This window comes from Gymnodraco acuticeps, unplaced genomic scaffold (assembly GCF_902827175.1).
Source record: "Gymnodraco acuticeps unplaced genomic scaffold, fGymAcu1.1, whole genome shotgun sequence".
In the NCBI taxonomy this organism is placed as follows: Eukaryota; Metazoa; Chordata; class Actinopteri; order Perciformes; family Bathydraconidae; genus Gymnodraco; species Gymnodraco acuticeps.
The window spans coordinates 93,776-118,306 of record NW_022992048.1 but is presented as its reverse complement, the minus strand read 5'-3'; the positions used below and the strand labels follow the sequence as shown (position 1 = coordinate 118,306).

Sequence of the window (24,531 nt, the reverse complement as noted above, 5' to 3'; positions counted from 1 at the left end):
GTATTCATCCTTATTTTAGTCATTTACTTATTTTGCGCGGCTGATTGCATGTCTGACATGTTTGTAGCCTACATTTGAATGTTTTATAATAAATACATATTTCTTATTGTGACATTTATTGTTTAATTGTTTACCTTTTTATCTTACTAGGTTAAGGCCATATTCAGAACACTGCAGACATTTTAAACAGTATTTCCACAGGATATTGAGTTATTATTTAAATTCCTTACACATAATCACCCCAATCAAATCAACAATATCACAATTAAGTATAGCTGTTTTTTATTTAACGATGTCTTTACTACTTGTTTATGTGTTACATACAGCCGCTCAGGATAACATGGGAACACTCAATAGCCCCGCCCCTCCCTCAGGTGTTTAATCAGGTATGATTAGGTCTCACCTGGTGTCATTATAAAAATGATACCCTTTAGCTTCTGGCATCACTTGGTCTGCTTGATCTGATCTGTGGCGATGGGTGGAGGTTTGCTTCTGTGTGCAGTCTTATTGCAGCTGTCAGGATCCCTGCAAGGTGAGTTGCCACAACGGTTTGTATCCTGATGAGGCTTTTACACGTTAATTTATTCAGAGTGATGTTACTCAGATTGAGTGAACACTACTGGGTGCAATGTCAACTTTTCCACAGCAATGGACTACTTGTATATGTTCGCTTTCTCTCATAATGCTGTACTAATGTATTTTTTACCATGTGTACTTTTTGGATTTTGATTCAACCTTTTTAGTTGAACTAGATTTTAGTTGTTTGGAAAGCAATTAAAGTAACGTTCCCATCACTGGCAAGGTTTTTATAGATGCATTTACTTTAAACTACTTGTAGGTGCTTACTTTCTCATAATGCTACTTATTTGTATTTGCTATACCATGAATGTGTACTTTTCAGCTTGTATCATTGGTCTGGTGTGAAACCTTTTGTTTTATAAAGATTGATTTAAAATAAATTACAATACTTTGTGCTACATACACTTTTTTATTTCAATGTATAGATGCTATATTAGCTGCTACCTAACCCCTTTTTATGTTTACTTGCAGACTCATAATGCTACCTATTTATTTTTCTGTTTACTATAGGTATCTTTGCTGGAGTGAAACTTTTTTTTTGTGGGAATTCCCCAGCACTAGCTAAGTGTTCATAATAATAAACAAGTCAATTAAACATTTAAAAAATACAATAGTTTACAAATAAAATAATGACAACACTAAATGCAGTATGTTTTTACAATTTATTAATGGTATATTTGCTGCTTCTTAACCACTTGTATATCTTCACTTCACACTTATGTTCTCATAATGCTACTTGTTTGTTCACATGATGTATATTTGATTAACAGGTGCTGTCCCTGCTGAAGATAGATGGATAGAAAGCGTTTATTGTCCTAATACAGAAATAGACAATGAGATTTTCTAGTGCAAAATGTGGGACGTTTAGATGGTTTCTGATTCTTCTGATGTGTTTGTGTCTCTTTGAACAGTGTCTGCAGGAAGCAGCCCTCTGAAATGTGTCCTCGGCTCTAAGCTGTGCGGAGACGCCTCCGAGTGTGTTTCCTACCAACATGTGTGTGACGGAGAGCCTGACTGCAAGGACGGCTCTGATGAAGACGACTGTGCAACAGCATGCAGCGAAGGTACCGCTAATGTTTCCTGAAGCTTTATACAGAGGATGCTTCCTTACAGTTCTGTGAATGACTTGAAATGGTTAGAAATCACATTTATTGAGACTATAGGAATTCTGCTCTGACTAAAAAAATAGGTTTGTTGTTGAGATCAGTGTTCAAGCTGCTCACTCCGTTTTAAAAGTGTAGGCCTACTGCTTCTGATGTTAAAAAAACGGATTAGTAAAACAAAAGGCCTCCATTGTTTTGGATGGTGCCCAAATTTGAAATTGTGCACTTTTAGTTTTGGTCAAATCCTTGTCTCATTGGGCGAGTCTCCTACAGATCAGTTCCAGTGTGCTCACGGGAAGAAGTGCATCGAGAAGCAGCAGCTGTGTGACGGGGTGCCTCAGTGTCTGGACCGGTCCGATGAGCTGCTCTGCCCAGAGGGGAGCGAGGGCTGCTACCACCGGTGCGACGAGAGCCGCTGCTTACCGAGAACCTTCCTCTGCGACGGGGAGAGGGACTGCGTGGACGGGACCGACGAGGACAACTGCGGTGGGGGGAAGAAACACTGACACATATTAATTAATGGGATCAATCAACTTTTTAAGGACATAAAACACACTACATTATGACTTGTCGACATATATTATGACTTTAAAAAATAATAATCAGCGTAATTGTATAAATAGTTCTGGTGGTTACACAAGCCAAAACATCGTTATGACATCATAAAGTGGCCAAAATCTAATCAGCTCATTTTCAGACAGGTTTTTATAGAAATGGATCAGGACAAAAAGAGAGAGAATCTTTTTTCCTGAGACTTTCAGAGTCTCTTTCCACAGAGGGGACACATGTTGATGTAGAAGAGACATGAAGAAGAGGGGACACATGTTGATGTAGAAGAGACAAGGAGAAGAGGGGACACATGTTGATGAAGAAGAGGGGACACATGCTGATGTAGAAGAGGGGACACATGTTGATGTAGAAGAGACATGAAGAAGAGGGGACACATGTTGATGTAGAAGAGACAAGGAGAAGAGGGGACACATGCTGATGTAGAAGAGGGGACACATGCTGATGTAGAAGAGGGGACACATGCTGATGTAGAAGAGACATGAAGAAGAGGGGACACATGTTGATGTGGAAGAGGGGACACATGTTGATGTAGAAGAGACATGGAGAAGAGGGGACACATGTTGATGTAGAAGAGACATGAAGAAGAGGGGACACATGTTGATGAAGAAGAGGGGACACATGTTGATGAAGAAGAGGGGACACATGTTGATGTAGAAGAGACATGAAGAAGAGGGGACACATGTTTATGTAGAAGAGACATGAAGAAGAGGGGACACATGTTGATGTAGAAGAGACATGAAGAAGAGGGGACACATGTTGATGTAGAAGAGACATGAAGAAGAGGGGACACATGTTGATGTAGAAGAGACATGGAGAAGAGGGGACACATGTTGATGTAGAAGAGACATGAAGAAGAGGGGACACATGTTGATGTAGAAGAGACATGGAGAAGAGGGGACACATGGTGATGTAGAAGAGACATGAAGAAGAGGGGACACATGTTGATGTAGAAGAGACGTGAAGAAGAGGGGACACATGTTGATGTAGAAGAGACATGAAGAAGAGGGGACACATGTTGATGTAGAAGAGACATGAAGAAGAGGGGACACATGTTGATGTAGAAGAGACATGAGAAGAGAGGACACATGTTGATGTAGAAGAGACATGAAGAAGAGGGGACACATGTTGATAAAGAAGAGACATGAAGAAGAGGGGACACATGTTGATGTAGAAGAGACATGAAGAAGAGGGGACACATGTTGATGTAGAAGAGACATGAAGAAGAGGGGACACATGTTGATGTAGAAGAGACATGAACAATTGGATTTTGCATAATAGCTGACCTTTAATTCTTGTTTATAGTTTCCTCACTAGAGGACCCAGAGGAAGACGACTCTGAATCGGATGAAGGGACCCTCCCCACCCCGACCCCTGCACCCTCCTCCGGCCCTTCGACCCCCATAAAGTGTGCTCTGGGCTTCAGACCCTGCGTGGACCTGAAGCAGTGTGTGCTCTATAAACATGTGTGTGACGGAGAGGTAGACTGCTCCGACGGCTCTGACGAGGAAGAGTGCTCCTCAGCATGTGAAGCAGGTAGGTGCTCCTTAGTCTGTGGTGTTGGCGTGTGTGGGTTTAATATGATACTCTACTTCCCTCTGGTGGACTTTAAAGGGACTGCACATCAATATAAAATGCAGCCTCTCCCACAGCGAAGCTAAATGCATGACTTTATAGGATTTGAGTCTGTTTGCTCTTCTGTGTCTTAGTGCCCATTTTCCACTTTGTGAACATGTTTTCACTTTTCTTTGGTTACGTTGTGTCTCTTTTTAGTTTCCCCCTTTTTATCAAAGATAAGATCGACCTTTATTTATCCCTGTGGGGAAATTCAGGAGTTCAAGCAGCAACAGAGTGAAATCGAAAAAATAGCACAGATTCACACAAGATTAATACAATTAAAGATGATATACAGGTAAGTAACTGTTGAAATGAATTGTATACATATTTGAGTCTGAAGTTATAGATGGATAGAACAGATAGATGAAACCTGCTCTAATGGTCACACATGCAGAGCACACAGCGAAATGTGTTGCATTTAACTCATCCTAGTGGGCAGCTATTGTACAGAGTTGAGTCTCTGTCTAGTTGTGTTTCCCCTCTCTTCAATGTGGTCGTTTGTTTCCTTCGTCTTTTCCAGTTGCATTGTTAAGCCACTTTAGGTGCCTCTACCTGATGGGCACATGATTGTTAATACTATTCCAAAACAACCACCTGTCTACCATATTATTAGTTCTCTTCTCACTGCAAATAATTGTACAATAGCAAATCCCGGTTAGTTAATTTAAACAAGTAGCAATATGTATAACAGAATGGTTTCTATGGGAGAAGCCAGATATGTGGTGGATGTTCACAAGAATAATGTAGAATCCACTCAATCTTGGAGCACTTTACACACCTTGCAGCACTGTGATTGGTGTGTTCATGTCTCCTTCTCTGCAGATCAGTTCCAGTGCGCTCACGGCAAGAAGTGCGTCCCTCTGAGCCAGGTGTGTGACGGCGTGTCTCAGTGTCAGGACCGGTCCGATGAGATGAGCTGCACCCGTCAGACGGACGGATGCAAACACCAGTGTGACGACAACAACAGCTGCCTCCCCAGCAGCTTCCTGTGTGACGGAGAGAGGGACTGCGTGGACGGGACCGACGAGGACAACTGCGGTACAAACACTTCATATATTCATCATTATCAGAGATGGCAGAAGTACACATCCTTTACTCAAGTAGTAGTACAGATACTCGTGTTTAAAGATACTCTGGTGAAAGTAGAAGTACTGACTAAACTTCTTTACTCAAGTGAAAGTAAAGAGGCTTTGAAATGTACGTAAGTAAAGTACCCATAACTAGCAGCTGTTTTAAAGAGTACCTGACCTCCCTTTATATTAATAGAACAATAATGTCATTGTTAGCTAATGAATGTTTCCATGCTGAACAACGGCAACATGACAACGTTTCCATTGGTCCCTCTTCTTTAGAGAACACTCTGACCCTGTTGCTGCTATAAACGCCTGAATGTCCCTAAGGGGATAAAAACAGGTCCATCTTAAATAATGGACACAAGTATCTCAAACTTGTACAAGAGTAAATGTGACATTCAAACACTGAAGCATCCTTTGTGCTCCAGTCAATCCTCTCAGTAAACACAGAGCTGATCCCAGATCAGATGCACGCTGAAGGCTCTGAGCAGGTTCTCTCTGTGATTCTGCTGTTATGTTAAATGTTTGTTTTTCATGTATTGTCTTCATATCTGTCTGTTGATGTTACACACGGAGCTGCTGTGATGCAAGTCACATTTCAGACTTGATCTGACCATCAAAGTATGATCGTATGGTACTGATCACCTGTTTTGATCTGCAGTGAATGAAGGCTGCAGTCCCACAGACTTCACCTGCTCCAGTGGGCAGTGTGTGTCGGCTCAGATGTTGTGTGACGGACACCCGGACTGCGGGGACCGGTCGGATGAAGAGAGCTGCGTCTCCCCCCCCGTCTGCAGCACCAAGCACCACTGCCCCATCAGCAAGGAGTGCCTGGTGGAGGAGTGGATCTGTGACGGAGACCTGGACTGCAAGGACGGCTCCGACGAGAAGGTGGGGATGGCTCAAGGCTTTTGTTTGTCATGCGAACATAGCTACAGTGTGGTTGTGTCGATGAACATCTTAGGTCACAGGCTCCTCCAGCAGGGCAACACAATAAAACAAACATTGAAATTGTGCAATAAGGGTCTATATACAAGTGATTGGAATATGACGTATTGGATAAATAATTTGTAAGTTGCAGCCAGATGAATGTTATGGAAGAAGTTTCAAAAGTTCAGGTGAGGATGATGGTAAAGAAGTGCTTTACTGATCTAGATGTGGGACATGTTTGCGTTGCAGCAGCATAAAAAGACATGGCTGTGTACATAAGAGAAGTTAAAATACAAGAAATAAACAATCCAAATGTAAAAATCTCAAATAGAAATAAAAAATAAAATATACATGTTGAAAAACAAAAGTACCGTAACAAAATATGAACATTGATGATGAAGCTTGATTTGGATATCCCTCTTCATACGCCAGGTGCAGCTCAACGTGCTTTCACAGCATGGCACGCGTCAGGCTTCAGGTCAGATGCTAAAGGTTCATGTTGGAGTAAAACAAGCCTTAAAGTACACTTCTGTTGTAGAGGACCATGTTTACTGGTTTTATCATATGTGTTGTCATGCCTGTGGAAATCTAGCGTTCAACATCTGTAAATCAACACTGTACGGACTTTTAGATTACTGTTGTGTCATATTTTCAGTGATGGAAAGTAACGGTACATGTATCATACTTGAGTACCATTTTGTCATACTTGTACCTGAGGATGTCCAGTATATGCTTCTGTATACTTCTACTCTACAACACTTTGGAGCATTAATTGTAGTTTTTACTCGACTACATTTGTTACTTCATACAGGACCATGATATGGTATTATAATGCAGTACTTTACTACTGATCTTCACAATATTTCAAGTATCTAGGATTTATCCACATTGACATACTACAAAAATATCCAGTATACTTTACAGAGTACTTTACTTGAAGTACAATTAGCTGATAATACTCATGTACTATAACTTAAGTAACATTTTGAAATCAGGACTTTAACTTGTAATGAAGTATTTTCAGAACAAAGTATTTCTACTTTTACTCAAGTAAAGGATCGAAGTCTGTGTCCTCGGTTTAGCCTCAGTTCCCACATCCAGAGTTTGAATGATTGACAGTAAATGAATGTTTCCTCTGCAGGACTGTCCGGTGTCTCCGGAGATCTGTGGGGAGTTTCAGTGGTCGTGTAAATCCAAGACGAAGTGCACCCCTTCCTCCTGGAGGTGTGACGGCATGAAGGACTGCGACGACGGCAGCGACGAGAGAGAATGTGAGTTTTATGTCTTGTAAAAACTTCAATTGCATTCTTTTAGCATCGTACTTGTCTTTTTTCCTTTTCATCTATCCTCCTGTTTTCTGTCAAGGATTTGTTTAAAAAAAAATCTCAATATAGTAAAAAATGCCCAAAAGTGATCTGTAATATAAGTATGGTGTGCAAACAGGGGAACAAAACTTGAATCCAAGGTGTAACACTTTCACGGTAAAACGTAATCGAAATGCAAGTAAAGTTTATTTTAAACTGCATATTTCAATATTTTGAAAAACAATAAAAGCATTAAGAGTGCAAAAGAAATGAGTTATAAAAGAAATGGACAAGACGTTGATTGCTTGACATTAAGTAAATAGTTTTGTTATTTCAAAACTTGGCGTACCTTTTTTTTAAATATTTTTTAAAGTAATTGTCGGATATTAGTATAGTGTGCAAACGACAAGACAAGAGGCAACTTATGCCAGTAATGAAACACTTTCAGGGTAATGCCAAAATGCCAGGACAAGTTTATTTATAAAGCATATTCAAACAATAAGGCCTTAACAGCCTTACAACACTTAAGGAATAGAAATCAGAACAAGCTGGAATAGGATGGTGACAGTTTATTCTGCCAGCCTGCAGTACGTTGTTCTTTGCTCAGTTTTTAATGAATGTTTTTCCTAGAATTTGTATTCCAAAAAGTATCTAAAAAACCTGTCTGTGTTAAACCCTAATGTGCTTGTGTGTGCCAGGTGAGGTGTGGTGCCCCTCCCACCAGTTCGCCTGTGGCAGTCAGGGCTGTGTGTCCTGGTCTCTGGTGTGTAACAATGTCACTAACTGCGCCGACGGATCAGACGAGGGCGGCAGCTGCAGCTCTCTCTGCGAGGACACGCGGCGCTGCTCTCAGATCTGTTTCAGCACGCCGCAGGGACCGGTGAGCAACATGTGGTTTTTAATATAACCGTGAGGTATTCATTTATTAAATGTGTGAAAATGCATTACACGAACATAAAGGTCCACGTTGCATTAGTTGAGTTCAAAGTCCACGTGTAATTTTTGGACATATTTGAATCAAAGGAGAATTGGGATGCGTGTATATATGTATTTGTTCATTCAAAAAGGGACGATGCACACAAATTGCATAGACAACATTAAAATACATAAGTGCAAAGTTTCAGCCCATATTAAAACACACACGTGCAAAATTGCAAAGCGCTTTACCAGCAAGTAAAGAAATTACAACTAAAGTGCTAAACTAGGTGGAATAAGGGCGAGGGGTTAGTGGATCAGGAGTTGAAGCGAAGAGTGAAAAGGTGAGTTTTGAGGGATTTCTTTTAACCCTAAAAGCACATTCATACTAACACGAGAGCACAAGCATGGGCACAGATAAGAGCCAAAAGGCAAAGACCGTTGATTGGCAGACTAGTAGTTGTATCTTTTTGCATATTTCCATAACTTGGAAGAACTACATTTTTGCCAGGTTTTTATAATGTGTGTAATGTTGCCTCTCTCCTGTCTGACGCGTGTCTCTCTCTGCAGCCCATATTAAAAGCACATTAATACCAAGAGACACCCAAGCATAGGCAGATAAGAGCCAATAGGCAAAGACAGTTGGTAGATTAGTTGTATCTCCTTGCATCTTTCCATAACTTGGAAAGAAACTACATTTTTGTGAGGGTTTTATTTGTAAATGTTGCCTCCCCTGCCACATGCATAAGAAAAGCACATTAAACACACACAGTACATGCATAAGAAAATATAAGGGGCACAGATGATGAGTAGATTATCAAGTGCCTTAAAGCAGTATAAGGAAGCAAAATGGATTCAAAACTGATCAGTGCATGAATAAATTATGATTTTTACCTGCAGTGTCTCACTTTAAAGTCTGTCTTGCTAACCAGGGATTTAAATGCAGTAGAATCTGAGCAATTAAGGTGAAGTATCTTGCATAAACACTGGTGTAAAAAGGGAGCATCGGCGCTATGGTCTGTCACTTATTGTCTGTGTGTAATGTTCCCTCTCCTGTCTGAACCTTCTCTCTCAGCGTTGCGGCTGCTCGTTGGGCTTCAGGCTCCTTCCGGACGCTCTGAGCTGCTCTGATGTGGACGAGTGCGAGTCCAGCAGCCCGCCCGTCTGCAGCCAGCTGTGCATCAACACTGAGGGGTCATACAGATGTGACTGTGAGCAGGGGTACATCATGGAGGCCGGAGGACACCACTGCAAGATCACCGGTAACTCAAGTCCTTTGTCAGAATACATCCTGGCTCTAACTCACAAGTATTTTCATTATCAGTTGGTATAAAATGTAAGAAAATTGTGTAAAATCTCCATCCTAGTTTTGAAAAGTTATTCATTTTGAGTTCTAAGACCAAAACCCAAAGATATTTACTTTTTAATATGATGATAAACAAAGAAAAGCAGAACATCTCCATAATTTATGCATATGACAATAACACCTTTGAATCCTCCCCCTCAGGTGAGCCCTTCCTCCTGGCCTCGGTGCACACGGACATCTTCCTGTACGGTCTGCGCAGCGGAGGTCTGGACATCTTGTCCTTGTCGGCCCAGAAGGCCATCCTGTCTCTGGACTACGACTGGAGGCAGCAGAGGGTCCTGTGGGTCAGCCTGGACACAGAGGGCATCCAGTGGTCCTCCCTGGACCATAAGACCAGCGGGACCCTCATCAAAGGTGGGGGCAATAATTGTAACTCATTAAAGGTGGGTTCAATTCAATAAATGCATTTACTCGAGGACCGTAGGAAATGTAGGACTCTGAAGTTATTTTAATTGAGTATTTTCTTTTATTTAGACTTTTTTCATGCACTTCTTTCCAGAGGAAAATATGGTTTGGAAAAACAGTTTTCTGACATTGTTAGACATATTTGTGTACTTTTTTCACAAAATCCACAGAGCATACCTTTAGTTGATTTGTTGAAGTACTCTTACTTTAGTTTTTTCTTTTATTGACACTTTTTACGCACACTTAAAAATGTCAAAAGTTTTAAATGTTTTTTTTTTGGTGTACTTTTTATTTCTGTACGTTTGAGGTTTTTGTTAATATGAAAAACCAAAACATTCTCAAACAAATCAACTGAAGGTATGTAAATGCATGTAGTGCAGGAAAAGAGCAATGTGTGCCTCTGAGATGTCGAAGTATAAGGGCAGTAAATGTTATACTTGAGTAAAGTACCTCTAAATGTATTCAGACGCAGTACTTTTGTTTCCTGCAGGGCTGCGTACGGACTCGGTGGCGGTGGACTGGCTCGGCAGGAACCTGTACTGGATCGATGGAGTGAGCGGAAAGATCTCTGCCATCAAACTGAGCTCAGAACCAGTGAAGTCCTCGGACCACAGCGTGATCCTCGATGAAGACCTGGACCTGCCTCGCTCTCTGGCTCTGCTTCCTCAGAAAGGGTCAGTGACACTTTAATTAAATATGATTTAAAGAGTCCTCTCCTGCTGATGTTCAGGTGTATATCAGTATGTAGTGTCTCTACTTTAAAGAGTCCTCTCTTGCTGATGTTCAGGTGTATATCAGTATGTAGTGTCTCTACTTTAAAGAGTCCTCTCCTGCTGATGTTCAGGTGTATATCAGTATGTAGTGTCTCTACTTTAAAGAGTCCTCTCCTGCTGATGTTCAGGTGTATATCAGTATGTAGAGTCTCTACTTTAAAGAGTCCTCTCCTGCTGATGTTCAGGTGTATATCAGTATGTAGTGTCTCTACTTTAAAGAGTCCTCTCCTGGTGATGTTCAGGTGTATATCAGTATGTAGTGTCTCTGCTTTAAAGAGTCCTCTCCTGCTGATGTTCAGGTGTATGTAGTGTCTCTACTTTAAAGAGTCCTCTCCTGCTGATGTTCAGGTGTAGATCAGTATGTAGTGGCTCTACTTTAAAGAGTGCTCTCCTGCTGATGTTCAGGTGTATGTAGTGTCTCTACTTTAAAGAGTCCTCTCCTGCTGATGTTCAGGTGTATATCAGTATGTAGTGTCTCTACTTTAAAGAGTCCTCTCCTGCTGATGTTCAGGTGTATATCAGCATGTAGTGTTTGTTTGTTTTTAATGTGTTTGCCTATGTGACGCACTTTGAATGGCCTCTGTGTTAAAATGTGCTATACACTAACCTTCACCTTATGTCTCCAGGCTGATGTTCTGGACGGAGATCAGTAACGTGCCGAAGATCGAGCGCTCGGGGATGGACGGTTCGGAGCGGAGAGTCGTGGTGAACTCCAGTCTGGGCTGGCCGGGCGGCGTGGCTCTGGACCCGATCTCTGAGAGGGTCTACTGGACCGACGAGAGGCTGAGGGCCATCGGGTCCGCCACGCTGGACGGAGAGGACATCCGGGTAAAAGATTTAGGATGGAAGAGGATGTTTTCGGGCTTAAATGCAGTAGTTTTCAGTTCAGTTTTCGTATGCATCCATCATAAAGGGTGTTGCCGCCAACAGAGCAATATCTGTCAATAATGTAGTAATTTGGCATTAATTGAAACGGAATACCTTTTTTGTTACTGAGACAAATACTCCCTAGACATTTTAATACCAAATGAAATACAAGCATGTTACAGAGCAAATATCTTGTTTAATATTAAAACTACACTATTTTAACATTTTATGCCAAAATGAAGTTATTTTAATCACTATTTTGAGGAAACTGTTTCTAAAATGCATGCCATTTCAAGTTATTAGTTGTCGTCTATTTAAATATTAAGTTTTGGGTTGCAACAAATTATTGGCTGTTGCAAATATATAGATTTATACGCTTTAAATTAACAATCAAGCTAAATGTCCTACTGTCCCTGAAGTACTAAAATGTCCCTTCAAAGTGTCCAAAATGGCTCGAGCATGGATGGAATTTAATGTAAATACAGCACACTCTTTAGCTTCCTGTCGCATAATAAATGTGTGTTTCTTAATCTGTGATGTTCCAGATCCTGCAGATGAAGGAGACCACCAACCCGTTCTCGCTGGCTATTTTTAACGACATGCTGTACTGGTCTGACGCTAAGAAGAGAGTTGTGTTCGCTGCTAATAAAAACTCTGGGAAAAACCGACAAGTCCTCCTGAAGACAATCAACCAACCTTTCAGTGTGAAGGTATAACGCTCACAGTTTAAGGTGTTTAGGCGCAGGGAAAGATGGGTTTGGTATTATAATACACTTTATTTATATGCTTGACGCAGCCCAAAGTGCTGAACAGAGTATGACGATGCCAAATGAGGAAAATCATTAAAAACAAGGTATAAACAGAGTATATCTGAACCATAAAACATGAACAGTGATGCTACTAAACATTATTTTATAATTGCCCCAAATTACATTAAACTACATATAATGAAGAAACGGTAGCTAAAGTAGGCTTAATAATACACTTCTGTACTTTATTGTGCAGAATAAGTACTTCTAAATGTTCTGCACTTTAAATACATTTCAATACTTTTGTACCTTCACTTGAGTAACATTTTGAAATCAGGACTTTTACTTGAAATTGAGTATTTTAAGACAATAGTAGTTGTACTTAAGGAACGGGTCTTAGTACTTCTTCCACCACTGCTGGTTTCCTCTCACATGTTCACAAAGTATCAGCCTGACTTATAAGTGTTAATATTCTCCCGTTTGTTTCAGATCATCCACCCGTTGCTTCAGACGGGCTTTGAGAGTCCCTGTGAAAACATCGTCTGTTCCCACATGTGTGTTTTGGCCCCCGGGCCCAAAGCCGTGTGCAAATGTCCCCCTCGTCTCCTATTGGCTGAGGACGGCCTGACCTGCGCCAGCCTCGTCGACTCTGACTTCCTGTTGATGCTGTCGCCCTCCACCGTCACTCAGGTGATTATTATATACAGAGATGGCAAAAGTACACGTATCCTTTACTCAAGTAGAAGTACAGTTTATAAGTACTGACTAAACTTCTTTACTCAAGTGAAAGTAAAGAGGCTTTGAAATGTACTTCAGTAAAAAGTACCCATAACTAGCAGCTGCTTTAAAGAGTACCTGACCTCCCTTTATATTAATAGAACAATAATGTCATTGTTAGCTAATGAATGTTTCCATGCTGAACAACGGCAACATGACAACGTTTCCATTGGTCCCTCTTCTTTAGAGAAGAGCAGGAAATGATGGATACACGGATTGTGTTCAAATCAATAGGCAATGACTCTAAAGAATAATGATCACGCACCAAACACACATTCAGACTAAAGGAACCAGCTGTTTGGAAAATGAGAGAAGTAGAAAGTACAAGTATTTGAGTTCAACATGTAAGAAGTAGAAAGTACAGGTATTTGAGTTCAACATGTAAGAAGTAGAAAGTACAGGTATTTGAGTTCAACATGTAAGAAGTAGAAAGTACAGGTATTTGAGTTCAACATGTAAGAAGTAGAAAGTACAGGTATTTGAGTTCAACATGTAAGAAGTAGAAAGTACAGGTATTTGTGTTCAACATGTAAGAAGTAGAAAGTACAGGTATTTGAGTTCAACATGTAAGAAGTAGAAAGTACAGGTATTTGTGTTTAACATGTAAAAAGTCGTCAGAAAAAGAAGTAGTGGAGTAAAGTACTGATACCAGAAACATGTACTTAAGTACAGCAACAAAGTATTTGTACTCTACTTCTTCCCACCTCTGCTTATATATAATGTAGTGGTGTGGAAAAGGTTATAATGAGCTTATAAAGACTGAAGATGTTGAATTAAGGCAATTATCTTTTATCCAAAGCGACTTGCATATACTCATTACTGTGGAGAATACCCACTGTTTGAGGTGACATTGCTCACACAAGGACATGCTGACTACATTCTCTTCATGTAAATGTATACAATATGACTGGAAATGTATTGAAGAGAAGCTTTAAGGGGCGGGGCATCACTGGAGTTTGCACATTTATGTACTAAAGCTGAGTGTACCCATTATGGTATCAAACTTCTAAGGAACCGATACGTTGAAAAGAGTTGATCTGCACTCTTACAAGAGTTATGTCAGTTTCCCACAAATAAAACACCTAGGAAAAGGTTATAATCGATAGGTATTCCCAGGACAAATATCTGTCGTCTCAACGCAATTTATTGGATCAAGTTCCAACCGTGGAAACGTGCCAAAATGTGTTGTGTTTAGTTAAATGTACCTATATTTGGGAGATTTTTTGCAAATGCATTGATGCCACTCTCTCGTCTTTACTCCAGATCTACCTGCAGTCCCGACACTCCTCATCAGATCTGAAGGGCTGGCCTGAACACGTCGCCCTGCAGGTGCCCAGTGTCAACGAGGCGGCCATTTTGGACTTCACCCTCCGAGACGACACTTTGTTTCTGACGGACGATGCCACGACTTCCCTCAGCTCCTTCAAACTCAAGGACTTAGACCTGTCCTCAGAGGTGGGGAAGTACACTTACTCGAATACTGGCCTGAAGTACAATTTAGAGGTTCTTAAACTTTGAGTATTTCCATTTTATGCTACTTTATATTTCTAATTAACTTCATTTAAAAGGGAAACAATGTAATTTTACTCCATTTATTAAACGGCTTCAGCTACTTTTAATAAAATGCATCTCTAAAAATGTAACTAGTGCACTAACTAAGTCACAAGAGTTAAAATTATTTAAATATTTTACAAAAAAGTCAACCAGAATTGTATTTTTCTAAAAAAGTTAAATGCAACATTGATGCAACAATATTATCTACAAATATAATTATATATACCTGGAGGCAATTTATCTGCATGATTTACTTGTTATACTTGGAGTACATATTGCTGATAATACAATGTTACAGTAACATTACAGTATAGTTTTAAAGTGCTGTATACATTTCCCACCTAAGGATAATATTCCCACAATGCAGCATAATGTACAGTATTACAAATTACTGTGGGAAATGCAGTAATTTACTGCCTACATTTGTTACGGTGTAGAATGGGTGATCTGTTTGGTATTTTGATCAAAACACTTCATAGACATGTTTTTTATATATCTGAGTATAATGTATGCCTACAAATAGAATAGGTGAGACCTTCAAATCAATCCTCACACTTCTGCCTGTCCTCTCAGGGCGTGTTCCTGAAGCTTCTGGGTAGCTCCATCACTGCCATGGCTGTGGACTGGATCACAGGCAGTGTGTTCTGGAGCAGCACCACGCAGCCCCGCCTGCAGGTGACCTCCAGCACCGCGGCCCACACCGCGGTCCTCCTGAAGGAAGGTGTTGGGCGGGTGGGGTCCATCGCCCTCCATCCTCCCACTGGAATAGTGTGCTTCACTAACCTGGGTCTGCAGGGCTCCACGGTGGAGTGCTCCAACATGGACGGGGATCAGAGGAAAGTCGTGTGGGAAAGACGCCGAGCAGCCCACGTCTCTGGTGTTCTCCAGCAGCGGGGGCTCCATCTACTGGGCCGACACCGGTGAGAGGGCTTCACGTGGTTTCAGAATAGTGTGAAGCTTTTGTTTGGAGGGATAATTAGTTATTCAGAAGAGTTGGAAGCTTCTGTCAAAGTCAACTTTATTGCCAATCTTTCAGTTTGTGTACAGACAGAGAGATCGAAATACCGTTTCCCACAATCCCGATATATATATATATATATATATATGTGTGTGTGTATATATATATATATATATATATATATATATATATATATATATATTACACAATCAACAGACATTTATACATATGCACACATTAAGACATGAATACAAGTACAACAATCAATACAAAATAACAGTTACTTCAATATCTTTGGAAAATGTACATTGGGACAAGACTGTCCATAGCAGCGTAAAAAGTGTTTGGTGCTGGATTTGAGTGTGTGGGGTGTTAAAGTAACTTGTATACATGTACATAATAAACAATAAAATACATACACATATCATCACTCATGCCCCGTTTGCACAAGCACAAAACAGACGCACATACTGACAATGGCGACATGTTACACAAGTTCATGGGCAACATGTGAAAGTATATTTCATGTGAGTGTTAAGAAGTTTAATGGACAGAGGCAGGAATGAGTGCAGAGCTGGAGGTCTGGGTGGAGAATGTGGGTAGGATCAGACACCCTTTTTTGAGCCCATCTACTAATAGACTGCTCATATATGTTTTGGAGAGATGGATGTTTTTTGAGCCCGAGGTACAAGGGTTTCACGTGTTTTTAGAAGAGTTGGGAGCTTTTGTTTGGAGGGATAATTTGTTATTTAGAAGCTGGTTGAGAACATTTCACCAGTTGCAATGATGAAACTTGTTACAGGGAGTAGTGAAGGTGATACAAATGCATGCATACCAGAAGGAAGCTAAGCAAGCTGATGCTGTGAAGTGTAGGAAAGTAATTAAGTACATTTACTAAAGCATTGAATTACAAATTTAAGATGCTTTTATAATATAATTAATTCACTACTCTACTACCATTTAAAGGAAAATATTGAACTTGTAACACTTATTTTACAGTTTGAGTTTTCTTTTTACTCATTATACTTAAAGTATGTTTAACCATTGTCAATGCAGTACTTACATTTGAAAAGGAGTATTTTAACAATGTACTACACTGTATAGTACTTTTCTTTCTTCTAAGATGCGGCCAGACATTTACCGCTTCCTTAAATGGGTTAGTTAGTTTGTAGTCTTTGTTTAGAGTTTACCAAGGTTGCACAATAACACAAACGGACTAACCAATGGAGGCAGCGTTAGACAAGCAACCCCTTTGTACTGAGAGGTCAAAATGTTTTCTGGTGGCTTTAAAGACAACATGGATAACCACTTCAAAAGGGGTTTGTGACCGCAAGCATTGCAAATATTAAAATCTAGTGTAACCTTATTTTTAGCTGGCTTAAATAATTTCTGCTGCTTCAGTTGATCCACAGCAGTTTATTGCTTATCTTGACCCATTTCTACACACTGATTACCTCCCTGTTCAAAACCTCCAAACGATTCCCTTTTTCTTAAGGAGTTATGTATGGGAAAGATAAATGGAATAAAGCTGTAATCTGTTGTCTAAAGTAAGCAGTAACCTAGCTGTTTCTCTCGCAGGTTTAGGGTCCATCGGCTCTGCCCTGCTCGATGGGTCTGGATACAAAGAGCTGAAGACGGAGGAGGGCCTGATTGCTGTGACCCTGAGTGCCGACACGCTGCTCTGGATGACTCTCAGTGGTAATGAGATTAAGATAACATTTACTTTATTAATCCTAATTTGGGAAAACATTCTCGTTGCAGCAGCATAAAACAAAACGAGGCATTGCACGTAATATTCAATTAGTAGAAAAGAACAATTCTTAAATGTAAACATCTCAAAATGGAAATAAATGGCTTGCATATACAGCTTACTGAATCAAAAATGACACCTACTGACATTTTGTGTGAAGTGGAGATGCTGTTTCATATCTTAACTATACCGTAATCTACTCTACATTATCTCAGTAGCTCAAGACACAGGAAACAATTCATGCATCAAAAAGGTCAAGCTATTGGTAGCAATTCTCTTGTTTTCTAATGTAGCTACCTGACTTTGTGTTGACCCTTTCCAGCAGACAAGACCAGGCTCTGGTTCAGAGATGAGCAGCAGAACATCAAGCTGTGGTTTGAAGTCGGCACGGAAGCGGTCGGCTTAAAGGCGTTCAGCAAGTCCAGTCAGACGGGTACGCGATAAGATAAGAAGTACTTTATTGATCCCAATTTGGGAAAGGTTTGTGTTGCAGCAGCCTAAAAAGACATGGCATTGTACAATAACAATTAAAAGAAAGAAGAAAATATACATGTTGAATTCCAAATGTACAGTAACAAAAATAAAAGCAAGCAAGAAAATCACATTTTCATAGTTTTGTGGTAAAAGTCACACTCCAGTTGACTAATGTTGGGAAAATACTGAATGTCCTCTTCCAATCTGAGAGTAACATGATAACAAAGGTATCCCAACTGTAGCTGTGAACATGACAGGATGTGTGATTACCTAGAAGAGCATCAGGACTGTTTGAGGCAGATGATAGCTATGTGATTAACATGATGATTCAGCCTCTATGGAGAGAGACATCAAGCATGCTCATTTCTGACGTGGAGCTAATCTGAAGTAAACATTGAATACTGCTATCTATTCCTCCATCTTGTGACCGTGTAACTCCCTCTCTTGGATATCAGCATGTGGAGGACACTGTTCAGGAACTAGTTGATGCTCTGTATGTGATGACTACTTCCATTCTGGAGAGGATCACAAATACATGGAACCTGAGATTGAAGCTCAAGCCGGTGACGAGTGATGTTTTTCTAACGACTGACAATCGTCCACAGGCTCAAACGGATGCTCAGAAAACAACGGAGACTGCCAGCAGCTGTGCCTCGCCACCCCAGGGGGTCGGACATGTGTCTGTGCTCATGATCACGTCCTGATGAACTCCACTCACTGCAGTCCGGCGCAGCGATGTCCCAACGGCAGCCGCTCCTGTCTGGATCTGCTCTCCTGCCAGCCGGAGGAGAAGTTCTGTAACGGACGAGTGGACTGTCTCGACCACTCGGACGAGAACTGTGAGTATTTATTAGAGGTGGGAAGTAGTGGAGTACAAATACTTTGTTACTGTACTTAAGTACATTTTTCTGGTATCAGTACTTTACTCCACTAATTGTACGACTTTTTACTTTTACTTATTTTGAACCCAAATACCTGAACTTTCTACTTCTTACATGTTGAACTCAAATACCTGTACTTTCTACTTCTTACATGTTGAACTCAAATACCTGTACTTTCTACTTCTTACATGTTGAACTCAAATACCTGTACTTTCTACTTACATGTTGAACACAAATACCTGTACTTTCTACTTCTCTCATTTTCCAAACAGCTGGTTCCTTTAGTCTGAATGTGTGTTTGATGCGTGATCATTATTCTTTAGAGTCATTGCGTGCCTATTGATTTGAACACGATCCGTGTATCCATCATTTCCTGGTCTTCTCTAAAGAAGAGGGACCAATGGAAACGTTGTCATGTTGCCGTTGTTCAGCATGGAAACATTCATTAGCTAACAATGACATTATTGTTCTATTAATATAAAGGGAAGTCAGGTACTCTTTAAAACAGCTGCTAGTTATGGGTACTTTTTACTGAAGTACACTTCAAAGCCTCTTTACTTTCACTTGAGGAAAGAAGTTTAGTCAGTACTTCTACCAGAGTATTTTTAAACTCGAGTATCTGTACTTCTACTTGAGTAAAGGATGTGTGTACTTTTGCCATCCATCTTCTTCCAGGTGTCGGTCTGAAGCAGCTGTCTGGAGCAGAAGTATTTTCTTCTTCTCCCGTCAGCTCCCCTCCCCCTCGTCCCTCCCCTCGTCCCTCCCCTCGTCCCTCCCCTCGTCCCTCCCCTCGTCCCCTCCCCTCTTCCTACGCTCTCGGAGGACCTGAACTCCACCCTGGAGGAAGACGTCCACGGCGTCCACCTGGACAGCCTGCAGTGCAGCCAGACACTCTGCGGTGGGAACGGACGCTGCGTGGAGACGGGAGGAAAAACAACATGCGAGTGTTCAATGATGTACAGCGGAGATGCCTGTGAAGACAGCCTGCTGCAGACCATGCAGGGGTCTCTGATCTACGGTGCTGTGGGGGTCTGTGCGGGAGTCTTGGTCATTGCTGTGATGGCGGTGGTGGTGAAGAGGAAGAGGAGCGGGAACGGCAGGTTGGTCTGAAAAGCACTGAAGAAAAAAACGTTTAAAAAAGCATTAAAACATCATACGAATCATTAAAGAAGTGTTCAACACAATACAAGGGGCGTAAAAGAAACTAGTTTAATCAAACATCTCAACTTAAAACAGCGACGACATTCAGATGAAATGAAGAGGCTAAGTTTAGGTCTTCATTGTGACTCGTTCCTAATAAAGAGTCCGTACTGAAGTCCCTGTTCCATCCAATTTGAATAAAGAAACCATTTACAGCAAGACCGTAGAGTCAACAAAGTATCTGAACCAAATCCCCCTCTTTGTCCATCACACAACAGGTGGACGAAATACCTTAAAGTACACCATGTGACAATTGGAGGAAGTGACGAATTATAACTGTGGCGTCAACAATGATAAGATTAGGAATAATCAACAATTGCTAAACAAGTATGTTGGCGCTTGCATATAGATTTAGTCCGTAGTTGAAATGTTATACCTTCAAATCAGTTTTTAAACCATGCTAATGTCTCTTAGATGGTTCTTGGGCAACGGTGGATTTTTTAGCTAAATGCTAACGTGCTAACCGTGGCAAGGATTTTAGGTTTCGGATATTTCAATCATACGATCTGGTTTAAAAAAAATTGTTTTGCTTAGGAAAGTTCCTTTATGAGTTAAATGACCTGTAAGTGATAAAGGCTACATGCTAAGGGAAGTAGCTTCAATGTTTCCTTATCTCCTTTAGCAAAGGGTACACCGAAGCATCCTTTACCCAGGAAAATGACTAATGCGTACGTATAGATGGATAGATACTTTATTGATCTCAATTGATAATTAAAAGGTTCTACAAAAAGTACTGCAGGAATACATGCTTACGTTACAGGAACATAGACATACTTGTATACATAGAATAGTATAATACTTATGATCTATACTTTTAAATCCAGGCTCAAGACTTTTCTTTTTGCCGCTGCTTTTAATTGAACGTTCATATCTTACACTGCAAATTTTATTCGTGTATTTTGTCTTTTAATGTTTGTTTTATTATCTTTGCTTTTTTAATGACTGTTTTTTAAATGCCATTTTCTTAATGTCTTTCATTTTTGTTAAGCACTTTGAAAGGTGCTATATAGATAAACTAGCCTTGCCTATAATGTACAGATATACAAACAATTGCCGATTTTTCATGGTAACTAGGAAGGAGAAACTCAAACTATGTAGCAGTGAGTTCTCTGCCAGCCAGATGTTGGATGTTGAAAAGTGTTAATGCAGTAGGAAGGACTGTTTTCCTGTACCTCTGTGTGTGAGAGGAAGCTAATCACTGCATTTTGTTTTTCCTCCTGCAGGAGAGCTACCCCTGAAGCGGCGAAGGAGACGAGCATGACGGACCTGGAGAAGAAACCTGAAACACCAAGTGCAGACGCTGACAAACCCGAGGTTAAAGAAACTCCTTAAAATAATCTGATTCCCAGTTGATGCTCCTGTGGGACGGCGGTCTGACTTTTGTTTCTTTCTTTTCACAGGAAGCGGTGTCTTCTGTAGACTGAGGTTGATTCATGTAACATTTTAAATAAACTGTCTGCATTTTCCACGGCTCCCTGTGAAGTTATTTCAGCGTTGCTTACTGTCGGTTAGACCAGGGTTTCCCAAACTTTGCCATGCCAAGTACCCCATAGCACTATCCTCTGGCGGGGACCCATTGCAATTTTTTTTTTTTTAAATGAGTACATTATGATGGAAAATATGACAAATTAATCATACAGCTTAACACATTTTCTTAATATATATTTGTATTAATAATTATCAGTTATTCTTCTAAAAATGTGTTGAATGTATCTTTTGTTTGTCATTCATTACATTCATGGTGTCTTCTGTTATAAACATTCTCAACACAATATTAAACAGTAATATCAACAGTAAACATATTTTTAAAGTGATTTCTGTCTTTATAATATTATATAATTTTGGATATGAACAATTAACATATCAATCAATGTTTATTTATATAGCCCAATATCACACATGTTACATTTGTCTCAGTGGACTTTACAGTTTGTATAAAATATCAGTATGACAATACGACACCCTCTGTCCTTAGACCCTCTGTCCTTAGACCCTCACATCGTACAAGGAAAAACTTCCGAAGAAAACCCACAGTTTAAAGGGAACATGGGAGAAACCTCAGGGAGAGCAACAGAGGAGGGATCCCTCTCCCAGGACGGACAGACGTGCAATAGATGCCGTGTGTAAATTGAAAAGATAATACATTTGCAACATAGGTAGTCCAAATGTTTGGAAATGCACGTGTGTACAACAGGAAGACGAATCCACGAGGATATCCATCCAGGACCTATGATCCAGGATGGATATCCAGGATCATAGGTTCATATATTTTTGAAAGCTACTTATGCCTTAATAATATTATATATAATTAACAGTAATATTACCAATAAACATATTTATATTCATATATATATACCAATATTTGTTACATCCGTGCTCTCATCCAGCTGCAGAGCGAAATATTAACTAGCTCTCACTTGCTCCAAAAGCTGAGCAGATACTCAGTGTCACTCTCTATAGCGGCAGCTCGATTCTGATTGGCTTGAAGGGTGGTCGTGTGATTTAAAAAATATATTAAAAGATTGGCATCAAAGGACACATAGATTGATAGATATGCAGTTATTAATAACATCTAAAAAAATAAATAATTAACTTTAAAAAACAAACAAAAGCCCCTTTCCCTCAAACTTTGCGTGCGCCCCCTGGCGGACCCCTGGGGGGTCGGGAACCCCCACTTTGAAAAACACTGGGTTAGACCACCAGGGTTGAATCGTTGAGAGCTGACAGATTATTTTATGGGACATGGTCAGAGGGTAACATCAGAGATTTGTCGGTGACTTCCAACAAAGAACAATACAAATCTGGTATATCTCTATCTGACGAAGAGATAGGTTGTTGTGCTCCCTATCTCTGTTTCTTATCTATATCTAATAGAACTGCTCGGGTCTTGATAGATTGAGTGGGGAAGTTCATGAGATCTTTCTAGAGGGTTATCAAGAATAACTTTTATCCAATGACCTTTTCCCTCTCTGTCTGTGTCTGTGTATTCTCTTGTTCCGATTAACCCAGCCAAATCTTTTTTCTTGTTTTGTATCTATATCTACGCCGGGATCCGGAGTCGAGGCTGATCCTCTTGCTGTAGTCCTGTGTCTTGGATCCTCTATCCCGAGTTCTGGATTAAGTCGTGGACTTCGGGTCGTGGCTGAACCTGTCTCTGCGGTCCTGCCTTGGGTCTCGTCATGCTGCTTCCCTGATGGCTTCCACAGGATTGTAGCTGACATCCTCGTGGATTCATCTTCTTATTACAGACACATGCATTTCCTAACATTCGGTCTATATGATGTAAAATGTATTATCTCTTTGATTTACACACGGCATCTATTGCACGTCTGTCCGTCCTGGGAGAGGGATCCCTCCTCTGTTGCTCTCCCTGAGGTTTCTCCCATTTTTCCCCTTAAACTGTGGGTTTTCTCTGGAAGTGTTTCCTTGTACGATGTGAGGGTCTAAGGATAGAGGGTGTCGTTTTTCTCATACTGATATTCTGAACAATCTGTGTTGTATTTGCTGTAAAGTGTCTCTACTGTAGGCTATTTTTATTATATGTACAGCACTTTGGCTCGACCAAAAATCTTTATAAATGTGCTATATAAATACAACTTGATTTGAAAGGGAGTAAAAGATCCACCTCCTAATGTAACATAAAAGTACAGGTTTTTTTCAATCTGACTTTATAAAAGGGGGTGAGGCTGCAAAAGGTGTTGAAAGAAAACCTGCAACACGTGAGGAAGATTTAATTGCAGCTAAAACAATGATTGTGTCATAAAAGGTGAAAACCGACTTTTCATTATCTACTAATCTGCAGATATATGGTCTCCAGTTTGGAATATGACTTGCACATTTAAAGTCTTAAATTCACTCCGAATGTTTAATTTTCCAAGTAACAGTCCCATTAAGAAATTAAGACGATTACGGCCCCATGTGACTTTTTCTTTAGGATCAGACCAAATGTTGAGAGAAAATCCGTTCTGAGATTAAAGTCAGAAATAATGTATTCTCTATTGTATTCTTTTTCCCCATGTGGCCCTTATCCTCTTACGTTAAACTCAGTGAAAAAGGAAGCAAATGGTCACATTTAAGAAGCTGTAACCACAGCTGGGGTGTCCTGCTATCACCCTGGAGTGAGATGAGTCTTTGATACTGGACAGTTTTTGTTTTATTCTCATCTAAAAACAGATAGCTCATATATGAGAATTCAAAGGTATTTTATTTTGAAACTGTACATCAGAATGTCCTGATGTTTTCTAAGTGACTAGATGGGATGTCCTGCTATCACCCTGAAGTGCAATGAGTCTTTGATACTGGACAGTTTTTGTTTTATTCTCATCTAAACACAGAGACAGTCTTTCCAGGACTCTACCGTAATGCATCGGATATTCGTGCACCGCAATATCACGTGCGGGCTGGCTTGACTAGGTTTTCCCGAGTGGAGGCTGGCTTGACCGCAGTCAAATCAACAAGAACTGCGAGCCGGCATGCACGACGCTCCGCTTCCGTAAGCCTTCCCAAATATTTGTGTCACTGCATCCTGATAAAATAAAAAATATAACTTATAATGTTTGTGTCTTTGACATTACTTGTGCCCTGTACTACGAAGCCAGTTCAACAGACCCTGGATATGTTTGAGTTATCTTAACTAACCCTTACAAACGAGATCTCGCTAAGCGGTCCTACGACGCTGGTTATCAACTC

General features: G+C 40.4%; 1 protein-coding gene across 1 annotated transcript; it reads left to right on the top strand.

The window, feature by feature from the left end:
* Positions 1–416: 416 nt before the first annotated feature.
* On the top strand, positions 417–21,308 carry lrp13 (low-density lipoprotein receptor related-protein 13). The gene is given in 24 exon segments (XM_034202001.1): positions 417–532; positions 1,491–1,643; positions 1,956–2,168; positions 3,555–3,785; positions 4,689–4,904; positions 5,601–5,830; positions 7,011–7,140; positions 7,872–8,053; positions 9,164–9,350; positions 9,596–9,808; positions 10,350–10,533; positions 11,259–11,460; positions 12,045–12,209; positions 12,738–12,938; positions 14,289–14,480; positions 15,153–15,428; positions 15,430–15,499; positions 17,116–17,235; positions 17,613–17,720; positions 18,367–18,600; positions 19,318–19,384; positions 19,437–19,742; positions 21,066–21,156; positions 21,243–21,308. Coding segments are annotated over 24 exon segments (4,053 nt in total). The 5' UTR covers positions 417–474; the 3' UTR covers positions 21,267–21,308.
* Positions 21,309–24,531: the final 3,223 nt, after the last annotated feature.